The sequence below is a fragment of the Candoia aspera genome, chromosome 2 (genome assembly GCF_035149785.1).
Source record: "Candoia aspera isolate rCanAsp1 chromosome 2, rCanAsp1.hap2, whole genome shotgun sequence".
Taxonomy (NCBI): domain Eukaryota; kingdom Metazoa; phylum Chordata; class Lepidosauria; order Squamata; family Boidae; genus Candoia; species Candoia aspera.
This window is the reverse complement of record NC_086154.1, coordinates 73,661,946-73,680,249: the sequence shown is the minus strand read 5'-3', so window position 1 is coordinate 73,680,249 and position 18,304 is coordinate 73,661,946. Positions and strand designations below refer to the sequence as shown.

At 41.0% G+C, this 18,304-nt stretch overlaps 1 protein-coding gene across 1 annotated transcript; it reads left to right on the top strand.

Moving 5' to 3' along the window:
* The first annotated feature begins 10,623 nt into the window (after positions 1-10,623).
* On the top strand, positions 10,624-18,156 carry SQSTM1 (sequestosome 1). Its single transcript, XM_063292248.1, has 8 exons — positions 10,624-10,929; positions 13,401-13,496; positions 14,314-14,540; positions 14,644-14,800; positions 15,057-15,143; positions 15,899-16,131; positions 16,948-17,155; positions 17,941-18,156. Exons 1-8 carry the CDS (start codon positions 10,746-10,748, stop codon positions 18,099-18,101), a joined length of 1,353 nt encoding a protein of 450 aa, XP_063148318.1. The 5' UTR covers positions 10,624-10,745; the 3' UTR covers positions 18,102-18,156.
* The last annotated feature ends 148 nt before the right edge of the window (positions 18,157-18,304 follow it).

Below are 18,304 nucleotides of genomic sequence, written 5' to 3'. Positions count from 1 at the left end.
GCCTTGATGGTATTTCCTCCACTGAGTTTGGACTTTAAGATCTTCTTCACTCTCATGATGTATTCACTACTAACCTTCTTCTTGACTTCAGTATGCTTGATGTTGTCAGTTTGAAGCATGCCCAGGTATTTGTAATAATCTTGTTCATCCAGACTCTTGATGTTATTTCCATAGGGTATCTCGATTCCTTCAGTTTTCACTATTTTTCCCCCTGATGGTAAGGGTGACACATTTGTCCAGTCCAAACTCCATTGCAATATCTTGTCTATATATCTGGACAGTGTTGAGCAGCAATTCTATTTCAGATGGTGTTTTTCCATACAGTTTTGGATCGTCCACGTAAAGGAAGTGGGATAGCCTGGCAGATGTTTTTGATGTTTGATAGCCATGGCCTGACTTGTCCAGTATTGTTGATGGAGGAATCAATGCAATGATAAACAGTAGTGGTGATAATGAGTCTCCTTGTGTTACACACACAAGCTCCCAGGTTCGACTTATGGTCGATCACTCACAGACTCACAGACTGTCGAGACACACGGATCTTGTCAGCCCCCCTTGCTTTCTACCTGGGTTTTCCAGATAGGCGTGGCTTGAGCAGACAAAACACACAGCCCTGGTCAACAGCTGGGAAGTAATTAGGGACACACACAAATAACTTTCAACTGAACACTGAGGCACAACAGGTTCTTTGAAATACATGGAGGCCCAGTGAATTTAAAGTAACAGCAAAACTTTACTGGTTGCAAGATACATTGCTCTTTCTCACACACACACACATGCTCATCCACACTTACCCATGTCCAACTTAGCTGCCAGGCACTAGCTAGAGGGACGGAAGCTGCCAAGTCTGGGTCCAAAGAGGACTCAAGGAGTGGAACGGAAGCCACCGAGTCTGGGTCCAAAGAGGACTCAAGGAGTGGGCGGGCTTTGGGACCCCTTTTATCCCCCAAAGTCCTTGCTTTGTTGATTCACAAAGCAAGGTAGCTATAGATGGGATTGGGGGGAGGGGTTCTCCATGTACTCAGGCCCAACTTCCTTTGTCTGGTTCAGGTGACATTTTTCGTTGGTCTCCTTAATGACTTGCTTCCTTCTTATCTACCTCCCTGAAGGGATCTTTTAGACAAGATTATTCCTGGCTTTTGTCCTCTCTGCCTAGGTGACTGCTCCATCTTTAGGTAATGGCAGCTTAAGCCTAGTCCTACACTTCAAAGATTCCTCTCTTGACAGTAACCTCTCACAGTCTATCACCATTGACCAGCAACTGTCTTCCACTGTGCCATTGTTCTTTACACAAAGCTTCTGATGTTTCTACTGACTCCTGTTTTTTCTAGACACTTGATTATCCAATCATGTGGCAGGGAGTCAAATGCCTTCCTGTAATCAATCCAAGCTACATTCAAGTTGGTCTTCCTTCTCTTGCAGGTTTCCAAAATCACCTTGTCAATTAGGAGCTGATCTTTTGTTCCTCTGCTGTTTGGGCAGTTTCCTTTCTGCTCAGGTGGAAAGAGTTTGTATTCAATTAGATGCTGTTGGACTGCATCAGCTACAACCACCAGTTAGCAATTTGAAAGTTGTTGGTAAGCAGGTAATTGGCTTGTAGTTGCCTGGTGCTACCCCTTTTGGTAGATCTTTCATTATCAGGTAGGTTTTGCCAGATGTTAACCAATCTTCAATTTCACCTCCTTGCAGTATGTTGTTAAAGTGCTTGGCAACGAGTGGGGGACAGACCAGTCAGATGTTTCAACCAAAAACCATGCAGTTCATCTTCACCTGGTGCTGACCAATTCTTGATGTTCCTTGCTCTTTCCTTCACCATTTCTGCTGTTATTACAAGTTCTTTCATTTCAGCTTTTTTTATTCTTATCCACCTCCTTTATCCAAGCTGCATTCTTGTTGTATTTCTTTGGGTTGTCCCACAGCTGTGTCCAGAACTGTGCTGTTTCTTCTTTGTCAGGGTTTACTGGTTCATCGCAGTCTCTCCATAGATGGATTGGTAGAAATGTTTCTGATTCGACTGAAATTGGAGATTCTACCTATAGTGTTCAGTTCGAGCTTTGTATCTGCTGATCTTTTTGGCTATGGCTGTTATTTGCGGCTTTATTATTTCTATGCTTCCTTGATCTTCCTTGTTTCTTGGTGATATTTCTTGATCAGGTATTCTTTGGCCTTCTTGTTCTTCAGCTTCTTTTCTTTCATTTGTTCTAGCTTGCTTGCATCTGATCTTAGCAGGCTGATCTTATTTTCCAACCTGATCTTCCATTTTGGTGGTACACTGTTTGGTTTTTCTTGTTTGTTGATTTTGCATCCAAGGACTTCAGTTATAACTACAGCCATGCTGTACATTAGTTGGTTCGTTTCTTGCAGTGAGCTGGTGCTTATATTAGATATTACAGTATTGGCATCTTTTAATACTTGTGCTGCTTCTTTGTAACAAGCTTCAATGCAGGCAACCTTATTCTGTTTTTTGTGTATGTGTGTGTGTGTGCTGTTCTAGATGATGATGATGATGATGATGATTTTCCAAAAGTGAACCAATAACGGACAAGCCCAAATTATATGGGCTAACATATCCTCAAATTACTTGCAGGACCAATAAAGAAATCCCAAGTCTATCCTTTCTGATGCATTCTTTGAGGTATCCAATGCACTCAGAATAGAATCTTTTGATGAATTAATGTCAACCTCAAGTCCAAAGAAACAAGCTTGTCACCTATTTTTAAAGTAGAAATATTCCATAAAGTACTCATGAGACTTAGCATCAAAATCCAATACTTTTCCAAGCATAACATAGCAAGCTTAGAAAGGTACTCTTATCAGGCAGAATTTCTTGCATTCACTTTATTTTTAAAGAAGCTCACATTCCTATTTTTGGAACTCCAGTAGATGCTTTTGAGAAGTAGGTTTATTATTTGCATGCTAATCTTAAAATATATGAACCATGGCATTCAGGATGTCCTAGAATCTTTTATTCTCATCAGGATGTTTTTTAAAATACACATAAAAGCTGATTATAATTCCTTATAACTCAAGACTGACTGATTACCTATATTATAAATAAAACTTTTGTTAGCCAAATGGGCATTTCTTTTATTTTTTGCAGTATTATAGACAACAGCACACATAAAACTAATGAATAATAGTTGAGGTTCCTACAGATTTGTTCTTTCCCTCCAGGAGATGTGAATTACTGAGCTGGACTCAACTAATACCCATGTGGCTATTAAATCCCTTTCCTGATACAAAGAAGAATTTCCCTTTAGTCCTCCAGTAGAGATGGAACTGCCATCAGTGAACCAGAAATGGAAGTTTGAAGCAAAACAGATTAAGATTTGCATTATCTTTCCTAATCGTAAGATTTTCCCCAGTTTTCAGTGATGACAATGTTTATTTGCTCCCTAGAAATCTGTTAAGCCCTGCCTGCTGCCCTGCGTTAAATGACTTTTTTTAGAAAGTCAGTTTGTTACCCTGGGAGAAAAATGTCACTATGGACCTATCATATCTAATTATTAAGACTTTAAAAAAATAAACTTGTAACTTCCTCTTCCTTCCTTTATAGGAAAATTATGGTAATACTTCTACCTTTTTTTTAAAACAGTTTTGCTACCGCAATAATGGAAACCCTAACAGTGCAAAACTAACATCCAAATTACTAAGTTAAGCAAATAACATGACAGGCTAGCCTTACGCAAATAAGATTGCTGGCACACCTCTAACAGCGCTTGTCTGCCAAACTCTATTCCTTGTACAGGAGCCTTAGAATAATTGTTTCAAAAAACAATGTCAGTCTCTTATATTCCATAAGTTCTGGGCTGTCCTTGACCACTGTACCCTGCTTGAATCAAATAGGGCAACTACCAGGATGTAGGCATTATCTAATCCCAGCCTAGAGCTCCCTCTGTAGGATTTGTGGAGAAAAGAAATTGATCATGGGACTCAGCTGAGTCATCCTTACAGTATCTGACTTAAATTCCTCCAGGCAGTGCAAAAGGGGCCAGGAGAGATTCCAGTGGACTGTATGTGGCTAACCTTTTTCATTACACAGGTTTTCTGTCAGGAAACCCCTTTAGATGTCTTTAGCTCATGGGGGGTAGAACATTTTTAGAGGATGGGGGGAGGAAGGAAGAGTCTTGTAAACTAACATGTCCCTAATTAGAAATGGCAAAATACCATTTGGTCATTACAAACCAATCTTCAGCAGATTTATTTGTTTGCTTGTTTATTTACTATCCCGCCTTTATTATTTCTATAAATAACTCAAAGCGGGGAATGTACCTAATGCTCCTTCTTCCTCCTATTTTCCCCACAACCACCACCCTGTGAGGTGAGTTGGGCTGAGACAGAGTAACTGGCCCAAGGTCACCCAGCCGGCTTTCATGCCTCAGGTGGGACTAGAACTCTCACTCTCCTGTTTTCTAGCCTGTTGCCTTAACCTGCTAGACCAAACTGGCTCTCTAAGTAGTTAATTATTAATTATCTAATAATTACTATTTTCAATCAGTCCTTCATCTATAAGAGCAGTGTGACATCGTTTGTTGTTTATTCGTTTAGTCGCTTCCGACTCTTCGTGACTTCATGGACCAGCCCACGCCAGAGCTTCCTGTCGGTCAACACCCCCAGCTCCCCCAGGGACAAGTCCGTCACCTCCAGAATATCAGCCATCCACCTTGCCCTTGGTCGGCCCCTCTTCCTTTTGCCTTCCACTCTCCCTAGCATCAGCATCTTCTCCAGGGTGTCCTGTCTTCTCATTATGTGGCCAAAGTATTTCAGTTTTGCCTTTAATATCATTCCCTCAAGTGAGCAGTCTGGCTTGATTTCCTGGAGGATGGACTGGTTGGATCTTCTTGCAGTCCAAGGCACTCTCAGAATTTTCCTCCAACACCACAGTTCAAAAGCATCGATCTTCCTTTGCTCAGCCTTCCTTATGGTCCAGCTCTCGCAGCCATATGTTACTATGAGGAACACCTTTGCTTTAACTATGTGGACCTTTGTTGTCAGTGTGATGTCTCTGCTCTTAACTATTTTATCGAGATTTGTCATTGCTCTTCTCCCAAGGATTAAGCGTCTTCTGATTTCCTGACTGCAGTCAGCATCTGCAGTAATCTTCGCACCTAGAAATACAAAGTCTTTCACTGCTTCTACATTTTCTCCCTCTATTTGCCAGTTATCAATCAAGCTGGTTGCCATAATCTTGGTTTTTTTTGAGGTTTAGCTGCAACCCAGCTTTTGTACTTTCTTCTTTCACCTTCATCATAAGGCTCCTCAGTTCCTCTTCGCTTTCAGCCATCAAAGTGGTATCATCTGCATATCTGAGATTGTTAATGTTTCCTCCAGCGATTTTAACTCCAGCCTTGGATTCCTCAAGCCCAGCTTGTCGCATGATGTGTTCTGCGTACAAGTTGAATAGGTAGGGTGAGAGGATACAGCCCTGCCGTACTCCTTTCCCAATCGTAAACCAGTCCGTTGTTCCGTGGTCTGTTCTTACTGTTGCTACTTGGTCGTTATACAGATTCTTCAGGAGGCAGACAAGATGACTTGGTATCCCCATACCACTAAGAACTTGCCACAATTTGTTATGGTCCACACAGTCAAAGGCTTTAGAATAGTCAATAAAACAGAAATAGATGTTTTTCTGAAACTCCCTGGCCTTTTCCATTATCCAGCGGATATTGGCAATTTGGTCCCTAGTTCCTCTGCCTTTTCTAAACCCAGCTTGTACATCTGGCAATTCTCGCTCCATGAATTGCTGAAGTCTACCTTGCAGGATCTTGAGCATTACCTTACTGGCATGTGAAATGAGTGCCACTGTTCGATAGTCTGAACATTCTTTAGTGTTTCCCTTTTTTGGTATGGGGATATAAGTTGATTTTTTCCAGTTAGTTTTTGTTTAGCATGTTATGGCTTTTTCAATTAACTGTGGTTAAAAAGACAATTTAATGAGAGGTGCAATTTATTTCCAAGCCAGGAAAAGCTCTATTTTTATGGGAACCAAACCAGATTGAGGAATGGAGGCCATATTTTTTTAATCCATGCATTGATTTTTACTTAAAAAGCAGGATGTGAGTAGGGTCAGATTTTTACAACAAAAAAGATGGGCAGGGAAGAGAAATCATCAGCCCCAAACGTCTTGAATGCTAAATAGCTAAGACCACTTGATGCTTTATATTTTCCCCTTTTATATTCCCAGGTTTCTGAAAACAATCTGATCTACAACCAGTAAAGATTACTTCTAGTGTTTCTAGTTAGGAACACAAAATACTGTGGGCAAAGTACAGCTTTTGTTTTATTAAATTTTTCCATTACTAAAAATCTGTGAGTTTTTGTCCTTCAGGAACTATCCAAGAATTTTAGACTAGCATGTTGTACAGGCCCCATCCCTGTAGATATTTTATAATCCAGTTCATTGTACAACTTGAAGAGTTGAGTAACTCATAGTTAACGATGGGTTAATATACACCCAGGTATACATAACCTGTAGGGTACTGATTATGCAGATACCGATTATTCTTTCTAGCTGGGGCAGTGAGAAAGAGGTGTGTTTAAAACAAAGCAGTCATAGGACTCTGAATGAGTCAGTGTCAGCTGAGCTAATTTCCCTTTGCTAGTAGGAGCCCTGAAGGAATTCACTTTCCTTTAAATCTTCTGGAAGAGCAATGATGTCTTTGAATCTTCTGGAAGACAAATGTCTTTGAATCTTCTGGAAGACAAATGATGTCATAAAGAGTGAAATAGGCAAGAGGTCAAGGAAGAGCTTTTCCTAAGTGAGCCTTTCTCTCTCTCTCTCTTTTAGAAAACCAGGAATAATAATATGCCATCTGACTCCCAGAGACTCTGGGTGGTTTACAAACTGTTGAAAACATTTAAAAACAAATAAATAACACAAAAAACAACACAACCAAAGATACAAAGATGGCAGAGAAAACGAACCCAGACGGGAAGAAGGAAAAGAAGGGGCATCAGTCATCCTTGCCAAAGGCCTGGGTGAAGAGCCATGTCTTCAGGGCCTTTCAAAATACCAGTGGGTGGGGGCCATTTGAATTGGGGGGGGACCTCATTCCAAAGGGCAGGTGTTGCAACAGAAATGATGTGCTTTTGGGGTCCTGATATTGTTTAATGAAAGGAACCCAGAGCATGCGAACCCTACCTGATTGGACTGGCCAGGCAGATACTGTGGGAGCCGGCAGTCCCTCTGTTGGAGGTCCCAGCAAATCAGCGTGCCTCTTTAGCATGTGGATGAGTTCACTCTAGGATGCAAATTCTCTATGTGCTTCTGGAGGAAGCTGTTTGTTGCCCTTCCCACATTCCTTATCTCATTTCCTCCTCCTCCTCCATCCTGGAAGGGAGCATCCAGCTGCAGCTCTTTCCATCTTGGGCCATGCAGTGGGCCTAGAATTCAGCAGGTTCCCCCTTTCTCCATGCAGTCATCAGCAGCAATGAGGGCTGAAGGTCAATTCAGTTTAGGGAAAAGAAAGAAGAACAAAGGATCATTTTTCTAAATGAATGTAACTGGACCAAATAAATCAGTAAGACTCTTTTGACTTACTTTTGAACCTACTTTTTCTAAGTCTTTATGCTTGGGTAGGCTAAGTGTGTAAGATCAATAACCTACATTTCTCTAACATGCTCATTAATGCTATTTAAAATAATCTTTTTCTGTGCAGATCTTTTGCTGTGTTAAGCTCTGCTCCATTCAGTTGTCCTAGCTGTCCACTGCTTCAACCTCAAGTAACCAGGCCCTGTGCCATGTAGGGCTTTTTAGGTAGTGACCAGCACGTTGAATCACCAGAAACAAACTGGCAACCAGTGCAACTTGCAAACCAGAAGTGTTACATGGGCATAGTGAGGCATGCCCATCACTGCCCATGCTGCTGCATTTTGGACATTCTTTGGGCACCCAATTCCTGGATGTTCACAGTAATTGCTATCTTAGTTCAGTAAATAGGCTGAATGATTTTGACAGGCTTCAGTGACAAAGCCAACTGCTGGCTACTAGAGGGTGCAGAGTATTGAGAAGATCACTTCCAAGTTAACTGTGGTCATTTTCACAAAAGGTCTGTGGCACTTTGGCATCAGCTCTACTCCTGCCGGTTCATTCTTGGGATAGATTTAATTACTAGCACCACTGTACTGAAAGTGGAAATACAACAAATATTAAAATTGAAAACATGTAGCTCTGCTGAGTTTCTGGATGATCCTGTCCTTTGCTTGACTCCCATACCTCATTCTTTCCAGAGAACACAAGTAGTATGAAAGTACATGACATACTGAACTGCAAATGAGCCGGCCACATTTTATCTGAAAATGTTGTGCAAATCCCACCAGCATGGATACTTTATAGTTCATGGTGTCCTCCAATTCCAGAAATTGGTCTGAACTCTGTTTCTGTTAAGCATGTTGTGTGAATACTACAAATGGGGAGTGGGGTGGCTATCACACACTAAGCATGACTCATAATATGGGCTGCTTGTGATTTACTAGGCTATGCAAACCTTTAGCCATGATAATGGTACCTATGGCTGAGCTTGTTGTGGGAACCCAGAAAATTGTAATTTATTTGATTAAGTGAACAAAGTCTTAGCCCAGTATTTGAACCCAGGTTAAATATAATGCTAAACACTGGAACATTACATTTGGGTTAAGCTACTCTTAATTCTTGTTCCGTGTAATGTACTGTAAGGAACACAACACTGAGAAGAACCATTTTTACTGCAATGTTCATCGGGTGCCTGTTCTACAAGAAAGAGGGACCCTGAACAATGGAAAAGCAAAGATTCCTATAGAAGTTGAAGGCTATGAGGCAGGAAATCCTAGAGATCTGATTTGCTGGCCAGTTTGTGGAAGCTAGGCAGGTCCTGGTCAATGTACCTGGAGTGAGTTCTATTGTTAGGCAAAATGGGCTTTTCAGGAGGGCAGCAGAGCTGGGGAAGTTCATTGCTGAGAAGATGGAATGTTGCAGTCATCACCTGACAAAAAGGTGGAAGATAGGTTTCTCTAGGTTGCATTTCCCTTGTAAGGGTTGCCCTTGGGCCATGCTGTGAGCTACTGAAGAGGCTTATATTCTTTGTGGTCTAGATGGGATTATAGGGGGCTTTAGTTCAAGCAGGTCCAGACCCAAGCACCGTGTGATAAGCGCCCACACTCGCCCCAGCTCTTGCCAACCTAGCAATTTGAAAGCATGCAAATGCGAGTAGATAAATAGGTACCGCTTTGGCAGGAAGGTAACAGTGTTCTGTTACTGTCATGCTGGCCACATGACCACAGAAGTGTCTTCACCTATGAAATGGAGATGAGCACCACCCCCTAGTGTCCAACACGACTAAACGGGAACCTTTACCTTTTATCTGGGGCATGGAGGGTCAATTTATGTCTGATGGGATTAAGCAAGAACAACTGGGTATGACCCTAGTTATATCTATAATATGTGGTGGGGGGAAGGGTGCAGTCTCCATTTTGGGTTGGTGGGTTTTTGGTTTTTTTGGTGGCTTCAAGTCAGTGATTCCTGGGACTACCTGGACAAGGCCTTGCAATTTTCTTGGCAAGATTTCAGAAGTAGTTTGCCCTTGCCTCCTTCCTAGGGCTGAGTGTGTGACTAGCCCAAGGTCACCCAGCTGACTTCATGACCCAAGTTGGGACTAGAACTCACTGTCTCACAGTTTCTAGCCCTATGCTTTACTCACTATACTTTGTTAGGTTTGTTTTTTCCTGTACAATTATGGAAATATACTTTTGCTTGTTTCTAATATCCAGTCAGTCCTTAAGAAAATTTGCTAAATTGATTTTCTTTTACTGTTTCTTTCTTTACAGTATTCATACACTACCCGAATCAGATTCTGGGCGACTGGCAACATTAAGAACACATTGCCACCATTTTTATTTATCATTCTTCAATTTGAGAGAAACATATGCTTTAAAATTGCCCTGAAAGACTGTATGTATCTGCTCAGAAACAAGCTGCACTGGGTTGTACTTAGTGCCCAACGAAAAGCAAAATAATCCATGCTCCAGCAATGAAATTGGCTGTTACCGACTCCCCCAATCTGCTCCAGATAGTCGGAGAAACTCCACCGCCAATCTGGAGGGGGCGGGCGAAGGTGCAGCCTTTCGGCAAGGCCTGCAAAACCTTTCCAGCCTGGTGATGCTACCATGACGTGAGTCAGCAAACCGGGAGGAGGAAGTCGAGTATCCTGATTCGTGGAAGCGGCTCTTATTCCCTCCCGTTGCAAAGCCAGCAGGCGCCGGGCCTACTCTCCTCCGCAGGTTGGAAACGAAGAAAGTGCTGCGTAATGCTTACTCGTGGCTTTGGAAGGGTTGGTTGGCCGAGCTCTCTCCAGCCCCCCCGAGGCCGAAAATTGGATTCGCCTCCGCCATCCCGCTGAAGGAAGCCCCGGTACCAGTCCCGGTGTTGCAACCGCCTCTGCTCGGAGTTTTCCTGTAGGATTTTGCCCGCCGTTTCTCACAAAACCAAGAAAAGATTCCCTTCGGCGGGGTGCGGGGGAAGACGGCTGAGAAGTCGGTTTATCACCCATTGTTGTTGTTATTCTCGCCTCGCCTGCGCGCGGGGACTTTCCCTCCTGAAACCCGCCCCTTTTCCCGGGGCTGCAGCGCCCATAAATAGCTTGGGCGTCGGCGGCAGGCAGCGGCGAAAGGGGAGCTTTCTTGTACAGGGTTGACGTTCGTCCGCTGCTCTGCCGGCCTCCCCGAGCACCAATTGTTGCTGCGCCACAAAGTCAAGCGCCGCCGCCGCCTCGATGGCTCAGCTGATGATCAAGGCCTACCTGCTGGGCAAGGAGGAGACTACCCGCGAGATCCGGCGCTTCGCCGTCGACTTTCCCGCCCGTTACCAGCCGATACGGGACAAGGTCGCCGAGCTCTTCCAGGGGCTGCTCCGCAATTCTGCCGCCGCCACGGGCGCCTTTCAGATGTACTATAAGGGTGAGAGACGGAGGGTTTAAGGGGAGGGAGAGGGCGCCCAGCGACCCGGGGTGGCGCGGCTGTTCCCCCCCCGCACGTACCGAGCCTTCCTTGAATAGCAGCCTGATTCTTTGAGAGCGGGCGCTAAAAGGCCGATGCCTACTGAGGCTGCCAGAGCTTCCTCATCTTCGGGTTAGGTAGGCTGGAGCTCACTGTAGTGCCAGAAGGTAAGAATCCTAAGTACAAGTCTCTATTTAAATCAGCCTTTCTCAACCTTTTGACCCTGGAGGAACCCCTGAAATATTTTTCAGGCCTCGGGCGCATTCAGGCTCAAAAATAGGCTAGAAGTTAGCCAATTATTACATTCGTTTCACGTATAGGCCTGTATATATGCATTAACAGTGTTCTTAAACTAAAAATAATAAAACTTACCTCTTTAATGTGAAGTTGCCCTAATTTGAAATAATTTTTTAAATAAATCACAGAATCCTAGGGTTCCACAGAACCTTGATTGAGAAATCCTGATTTAAATAAACGGGTGGAAATCCAAAATTTTTCCACCTGCTCCCCAGGATCTGGGGTATACTTTTTTTATGGACAGAGAGTCTTGTGTAACAGGCAACGATTCATCAGGTTGGAGACTTTCCTGGTCATGTTGTGGAGTCAACAGTGGTTTAGAAAAAAGTTTGTTGAACAAGCTATAGTGGTCTGGTCCAAATTCCAAGCTTTAATAGGTGGATCCACAATAGGACAAGAATAAACAAACCACAGTATGACTTAGCATAGGCATAGGAAACTAGTGTGTTGTGACTATTCTTTTTAAGAATTCCTGCTCTAAAAATAGTCATCTTCATGTAAACCAAACAGACACAAGCCTCAACATTTGCCCAGAGTCTTGAGAAATTGTGTTTTGTATTTCATGCTATTGTGCATTATGTTATATACAAACTCCAGAAACTTTGAGTGGCTTAAATCAGTTTTTTTTTTTGGGGGGGGGGATTTTTAGATGTTTGAGACTCTTCCCAAACTTCCTAGCCTGCAGTGGGATTTTAATCACAGATAACGTACAAAGAGGTGTGTGCTGGAACTCACTTTTAGCAGACAAAAGCATAGTCATGTAGTGTTGACCTGTAGTGGGTTAAACCAGCCTTTCTCAACCTTTTGACCTTGGAGGAACCCTTGCAATATTCTTCAGGCCTCCGGGAACCCCTACAGATTCAGGCTCAAATATAGGCCAGAAATTACAAAATTATTATATTTGTTTCATGTGTAGGCCTGTATTAATTAACACTGCATTAACAGTGTTCTTAAATGAAAAATAAAGAATGAAACTTGTCTCTTTAATGTGAAGTTGCCTGAATTTGAAATAATTTTTTTACATACATCATGATCTCCCAGGGAACCCCTAGTGACCTCCTGTGGAACCCTGGTTGAGAAACCCTGGGGTAAACTGTTCCTTTGTGAATGAAGGAATGATTGTGCTGCATGATACCTGGAAAGGTGCTCCAGGTAGGTGCTCCGTTCATGCTCCAGAGCATTGTTGGGAGATAAAATCTGAAGCCCTGTCAGAATGATTAAACTTCTCTTTATAGAAAAGGGGTGAGCTTACATTGCATCAGGATGATGATGTTTTGATCATTCTCCCCCCCCCAACCACTGCATCAACTAATTAGAATAATTACTGATTGATTCAGAGAAGAAATTCTTTTTGCTTCTTTATTTTATATTCTGGTAGGAAATCTTAGTTGCTTCTCACTAGAGAGTTTTTAAAAATTCATTTCTTCTATTACCATTCCCAAGGCTATAGAGTATAGTGTGACTGAAGGTTTTAGAATTTGACATCCAAGAGTTAGTTACAAAAACAACCTAATACCTGTTTTTCCAGATCGAGATCAAAGATAACATTGACTTACTACATAAGATCTATGCAAATACTATTTTGAATTTTACCCCTATTTCTAGGTGATCTCTATAAAGGTTACTGGAGTCTGTTAATGTCAGCTAATTTTAGGCTTCAAATGGAGACCTGCATAATGCTTGTTATATTCTGCATACTTCTTTCATTGGAAAATTACATTTAATGGAGGTAGCTAGGTAGTGTAGTGGCCTTCAGTCTGTAGGTTATTTGCTTTCAGATGTTAATTCATGTGATCAAATAAAGTTATATAGCTCTTACTTAAAAACTGCACTTTGCTATAGGGTAGGGTAAGCTTATGACCATAGGATATTTCTTCACTAATACAAAATGCCGCGTAGATCTGGAAGCAGTAATCAGCTTTACCATGCAATGATCCAATAGAGCTGGGAGAAATGGTTAACCAGTGTTGTGTTTCACTCCTTTTTGCAACTTATTCTACATATGATTGTGTTGAATCTTAAAGCCTGTTTCCTCCCTCCTATTGATGACTTTCTAGGTGGCATGTTATATAAGAATTTTTCAGGTTAAGATTGTATATCTTTATCAAAGTGGATTATTTACAATTTCCTTTCAGATGAAGATGGTGATATGATCGCTTTTTCCAGTGATGAGGAATTGAAGTTGGTTCCATCCTCTGTGAAAGCTGGGGTTTTTCGGGTTTATGTTAAAGGTAACCTTGGTTTGTTTGTGTCAGCTGCTCTCTTATGATGCATTCTAGGCTATTCTTAAATTATTGCAGTTGGTCCAGAACAAAGAACCTACACTACACAAGTCTTGAAACTATTTTCAAGAAATAATCTTTGTATAAGAAACTCATGGGAAATATTATCTGAGGCTAAGCAGAAAGCAGAGAAAACTAAAGACAGTGGTAGATAGGTTAAATTATAGTGGCAACTCCCCACTTTTGACAGCTGTAATTTTTAAGAATACTGTATAACAGTTAACAACTTAGTATCTTGGTACAGCTAAGATACTAAGCCAGGGAAATTAGGGCATTGTACCTTTTCTATAGAAGCCATCAATAGCAATAAGCAATTTGCTAATCTAAAAATGAAGTAGCTCGGTGTTTTTCTTGCCATTTTACATTCAGTCTTCATCTCCAACCTGTTATATCCCTGGAGGCTTTGAAATGGAGAAGGTATTCTGAATACTTAATTAGAATAGACAGTACATGATGGGCAAGGAAAAATGGGTTTCACTAAGCCATGCTGGAAGAAAGCAGCAGCAGATGCCTTGGGAAACACAAAAACCAGCCATCACTGAAGTCTGCTTCTGGCACTAATTAGGCCCTGGGTCCTTTGTCTGCTGGTAGATGTTGTACTATGGCTGACATTAAGACAAAAGTGCTGTTAATTGCATTAAATCTGTAGGCATGATTTGAAGGAAAAACATAGTTTTAGTCCTGCAATATTGTTAAGTTTTTAGTCTTGGGTCATAGTTTGATCAGCATGGTTATAGTTGAACAATAGCTTATATTTGTCTTTCAGAAAAAAAGGAGCTTAAGCATGTGAACCGCCAGGCCTGCAACAAGGAGCGTCCTTTAAACCTAGTCCATCCTAATGTGACCTGTGATGGTTGTGATGGCCCAGTTGTGGGTGCCAGATTCAAATGCACAGTTTGTCCAGATTATGACCTGTGCAGCACTTGTGAGGGAAAAGGTCTCCATAAGGAGCATAACATGATCATGTTTCCTAGTCCATTCCACCAGCTTGAGGTTAGTATTATGAAGAAAAGCAGATATACAAAGGTGATTGCAAAGTCAGTTTGTAGTTTATTTTAAGGCCACTGTTGCTTAGAAACATTTGTTTACCCTTTAGTGGCTTCTTCAGGGTCGCTGGCTTCGTAAAATGAGACATGGTGTTTCACCCTTTCCCTGGATGCAAGGTTGGGGACATGCATGTCCTGCTCGTCAGCAACAGAATTCTGGCCAGGCACAAGCTAGTACTTCTTCTCAAACTGATGCTCCTGAGTGTGGTAAGAATTTAAAGTTCTAATAACCAGGAGGCTGTAAATGCAAAACAAATTAGCAAAAAATCTGACATTTGTTTAAAATTCTATCCTTGGAAGTGCCATTTTATGTAAAAGAATTAGTTCTACAGTATCATCTTAAGATGCTGTATCTAATTATGGGGGGAGGCCCTGAGAGGGATGTATAAGTTCGTAAAAATGTGTGTTGAATGCTGTTGAATAATTTTTTACGTGTTTATTAATTATATTTTTGCTCTATAAGAGACCACTAGCAATCAAGCTCAAGATCCCAATGTCAACTTCTTGAAGAATGTTGGAGAAAGTATTGCTGCATTCCTAAGTCCACTTGGTAAATGATTCCTTTCATTGTATATTGGTTTTCATGTCCCTCTTTTGGTCTTCCCAGGAACTAGACTTTTTGTTTTAATTAATTGGGCTGTTCTTCCTCCTTAATGGCAAAGAACTTGATGTACCTATTATATTAGTAATTATAACGTTGTCCATCTTTTTACATACTTTGGTTATTCCTTTCACTGAAATAATTTCACCCAAAAATCTAGAATACCATGGGTGGATTCTTCAAGACATCTTGGAAGTAGTGTTTCATTTATATATTATCAACTATTCTTGTAAATTAGAGATAATATATGATAGGCAAAAGTGAACTTCTTGTATTTTAAATTGCCACATCCTTTGAATGATGTTATCATAAATTAACGATTTAAGCATACTGTGACAATGTGATGTGTAAGTATCTAAATGCTTGAAACTCTAGGGATTAATGTGTAGTATGAGAATGAGTAGGCACTCATCCTGTCATGCATCAAGTACTACAGAATAACTGACGTGATACCCTTTTGATTTAATCTAGTAATCCATTTTCACATTGTCCCAAATGATGGCTCATTTGGGAATATGTTGCCTATGAAGTAGGGACAGACACTGGGTGATGGAAGAATTATCTTTGTGTAATTTTGAGACAAAATATAATAGAACAATTCGTTTGTATCACTAGAGTTATGAACATGTAGACAGATAATTAACGATGTCCATGAATTTACCACGATATGTCATTAACATAACCCATTTGAACTGCTTGTCTAGGCATTGAAGTTGATATTGATGTAGAACATGCAGGTCAAAGAAGCAAAGTATCACCTGCACAACCTAGTTCTGAGAAGAGCTGCTCCAAACCTAACAGTCCTAGTGAGCAAACCAAACCAGAAGCAAGTTCTGAAAGTAATCCAGACATAAGTGATGCTCTTGTAAACCAAATGCAGGAGATGATAGTATGTTCTCCTCCTGCACAGATGGAAGAAGAGAGTATTTTGTCACAGGTAACGAATGCCAGTTTTGCATGTGCATTCAGATGTATAATGTTCAGTTTATGCTCCAAGAATGCTGAAGCTTTTTGGATATGATAAACTTTTTAACATGCAAGAGAAAAGTAACTTGTTAATATTTATTAGTAATAAAGCAGTGTTTTATTACATTTATTCTTAAGCTTACTTAGGTCCTTAATAAGTTACAATTCGCTAAAGTCCAGTATTAAAGAACTAAGAAAATGTGGCATTCTCAGAACTTGTAATTGACCAGGAGATGCCAGATAAATCTAAGACCTGGATTAGTAATGCTAGTATGTATAGATGGACTCCTGTTCTAAATGTTTGAAATGCTAGATTGCTTGTGTGCACCAAGGTGGCTAAAATTCTCTTGCAGAAGAATATAGTTTCATCTGAAAGTTTTTTTTGTAAGGATGTGCCAAATTTGGGATTGGAATGGTCCATTCCACTTCTAGACCATGTTACTCTGCTGGTGGTTCAGCAGTTTCTGAAAGTCAATCCCCTGAACTGGAAGGACACCTTGAACCGTTACCACTTTGGGGAATTTATGTCTGGAAATGGCTGAACTGCCCTCAGAAAGGCATGGACTGAAGCGGAATTGAGTATTTTGCACATCCTTAGTTTTTGGGGGGATATTTGTATGTTTTAGGATTCAACCATCTTTTCTGTTGCAGTACAGCCACGTATATCTGCTTAGAATAGTCTGCTTCTTTTGAATTGGTGAAAAGCAAACTACCACTTCTAGATGTAGTTGTAAATATGTCTAGTAAGAGTAGGCTTGTTAATATTTTATGTATTTGTGCATTCCAGGAACAAAGTGAATCCAGTGGTAGTTCAGCAGGAGATGAGGACTGGACCCATTTATCTTCAAAGGAAGTAGATCCTTCAACTGGTGAATTGCAGTCCTTACAGATGCTAGAGGCAGACAGCCCAAGATCTCTGAATCCAGTTGAAGCTCCTGCTGATGTTGGACCAACAGGATTGCGAGAAGCTGCAATCTACCCGCATCTTCCACCTGGTAATAAGAACAAGGGAGTCTCCAAAACTGTTTTACAGAAATGATCGTGTCCTAATAAACTTGGGTGCAGACTAAATCATAATATTTCTGTAGAAATACTATTAAAGCATTGGCAGAGCTATAGTAGCACCATCATTTTTAGGCTTGCATGGAAGTCTGAAAAAAGCCAGGCTGCTTTAGCAAAGAGCAGAGGTGCTGTGCATGCTTGCACAAGGTTTGAAAGATTTTTCCCAAATCACTTTTGAAAAGCGCATGATCCTATGCAGTACAAAGTTTCAAGGGAAGAAATCCTCTGTGCCCAGATAGTCTGACTTAAAGAAAGGCCTGACACAAGGTCTGCCTTTATAGGTAATCTGATACTTGTGTGGCCCAAGTCATTATGGAATGATGCTCTGTAAATATCTTTAGCTAGAAAATCAAATTAGTTCAGGAATATTTGAAAGACCTAGTTTCAACCTGGATTTTTTACCGATATTGCCATTTTTCTGAGTCAAAATTTGCAGTGTATTAAATGCTGACCATAATCTGATTTGGTTTTAGCTTTGCATTTTCTGTGAATCAATCAATTACAGCATACTATTAGGCTTGAACCAGTTATTAAGGGTTGTTCTATGAAGTGTAGATTTAAAAAAAAAAAATCACTTATCATTGGTAAGATCTTGTTGCTCCAGGAATAAAATCCCCTGGGTGGTTAAATTTCAGGTGTGGAATTGCAAATTTCAGGTGTGTTACTACATTGTTTTATGGACAAGGGAATAACATACTGAAATTCAACCTGTTTACAGAAGCAGATCCTCGTCTGATTGAATCCTTGTCCCAGATGCTCTCAATGGGATTCTCTGATACAGGAGGTTGGCTGACTCATCTGCTGCATTCCAAGAACTATGACATTGGGGCGGCCCTGGATACTATCCAGTATGCCAAGCAACCATCAGCTTCAAAATAGCACTTGTATAACTCATAATTCTTAACACCAATTGTTAAAGCCTCTTTTTATATTTTTCTTTCTGTAATGATCTGATTGTAATTCCATATTCACAGATAACAATCATACTATTTTCCAAATTTAATTGTTAAAGTAATGCACTGGATAAGGGCTAATATTTTCATGAGGGGTAGAACTAGTTTAGAACGTTATGACAGCTGGTC

Bases quoted from the DNA above. Each gene is read 5' to 3' on its own strand.
- SQSTM1 (XM_063292248.1), top strand. From the start codon at position 10,746: ATGGCTCAGCTGATGATCAAGGCCTACCTGCTGGGCAAGGAGGAGACT. The intron at 15,144-15,898 runs GTAAATGATTCC...CTGCTTGTCTAG, and splicing joins TGCATTCCTAAGTCCACTTG to GCATTGAAGTTGATATTGAT. The intron at 16,132-16,947 runs GTAACGAATGCC...TGTGCATTCCAG, and splicing joins AAGAGAGTATTTTGTCACAG to GAACAAAGTGAATCCAGTGG.